The following is a 1391-nucleotide window of genomic DNA, read 5'->3' as shown; positions in this document are numbered from 1 at the left end:
AATGCAAGCGAGGTCTGCTCAAGGGCCTGCACCGGAACCATGACAAGGCCCCACCGTATCGTGTTGAAAACGCCCCATGCTGTCGCATATGTCGAACCCATTGATACGATGTTGCTTACCAGCCAGAGATAAAGTGCGTTGCGGATTGCTGACTCGATGAAAGTCAGGACGCCGGGACGGAGCAAGATTAGGAGTGCGCGGGAGTGGGGCTTCGTTGTAGTCCACTCCTGTGGAGTGTTTCCTCTTTCCTTTTGGTATTGAACCGTATTCCTCCAAAGAAAGTATGCCAGGCCGATAAATGCAGATGTCAGGTTGCAGGCAAGCTGAATACCTGCTTGCATGTTGACTGTGGGCTCATGGGAGCCAACGTGGATCTTAGAGATGAGTAGCAGGTCCAAGATGATGTTGACAGCAAATTTGACCGAGTTCATGATTAGTGGGACGTCAGGTCGGTCGAGCGCCCTGGTAGCCGACGCAACAGCCGTCTCGATCGAAGAGCTGAATGCGCTGAACGCCCCGATCCGCACATATGTGATGCTTGCCTCGCGGACCTCGATGGGCACGAAGCCATCGGCGAAACCCCTCGCCCCTCCCACAAATGCCAGGCTCATTATGAGACCCAGGAAGGCCTGGAAGAGAATGAGCGTGTTTGAGAACTGGAGCCGCTGTGAGAGGGTGCGAGAGGCATGGTCACCGATGATGACCCAGGCCGCTCGTGGGAGGCCTTCGTTGAGGGTCTCTGCGACTACGCCGATGTAGGTGTACGCGTCTGTTGTGACGACCAGGGAGGAATCGATGTTGGCGACCCATAGTTTCGACAGGGTGCCGTACAGGGCAGGGAGGATGAAGGAAGCAAGATTGAAGATGAGGGCGCCAGTGTAGGTTCCGCGGTGGAATTGTATTTTGGACGGCAGCTTGGGGAGGTTGCTCCCTCGGGCCTCGACGTGGGGAGATGGGCGGGCAGCCTCTCTGATGTCGACTTTAGGAAGCATCGTGTAGCCTACACGGTTCTTTGTCATGACAATAAAGTCGCAGAGATACTGACTACGCCATTAGGTGAGGCCGCCAAGTCAGTGCAGTGTCGACTGGAAGATACCTACCTCCCTACATATCAACGAAATTTACCCCGCAGCAACCATCTACCTGAGGATTGGTTCTAGACCTAGTGCACAATCTCGGAGGTCAGGAGGCCGTTGAGATGATGTGGTAGAATTTTTCATCTGGCGCCACGAGTACTCATCGTTCTCTCGGTCTAAACAATAACTGCAATTGACTCGACTCAAGGTAGTTGTCGCTACTAATGAGTGGATAAAAGGTATTTTTAGGCTTTTACCAGTCGTACGTCAGTGAGGGCATCTAGCATCTTGCCAATGCGACGCTACTGCATGTAT

At 53.5% G+C, this 1391-nt stretch overlaps 1 protein-coding gene across 1 annotated transcript; it reads right to left on the bottom strand.

Annotated features, from left to right (window-relative positions):
• Positions 1-119: 119 nt before the first annotated feature.
• PpBr36_11516 (uncharacterized protein) lies at positions 120-1019 on the bottom strand (the record flags this gene model as incomplete). Its single annotated transcript, XM_029898616.1, has 1 exon — positions 120-1019. A coding segment is annotated over one exon (900 nt), but the record flags the coding sequence as incomplete, so codon positions are not given.
• Positions 1020-1391: the final 372 nt, after the last annotated feature.

The sequence above is a fragment of the Pyricularia pennisetigena genome (genome assembly GCF_004337985.1).
Source record: "Pyricularia pennisetigena strain Br36 chromosome Unknown Pyricularia_pennisetigena_Br36_Scf_68, whole genome shotgun sequence".
Lineage (NCBI taxonomy): Eukaryota > Fungi > Ascomycota > Sordariomycetes > Magnaporthales > Pyriculariaceae > Pyricularia > Pyricularia pennisetigena.
Note: the sequence above shows the minus strand (reverse complement) of the source record. Positions and strands in the feature narration are given on the sequence as shown.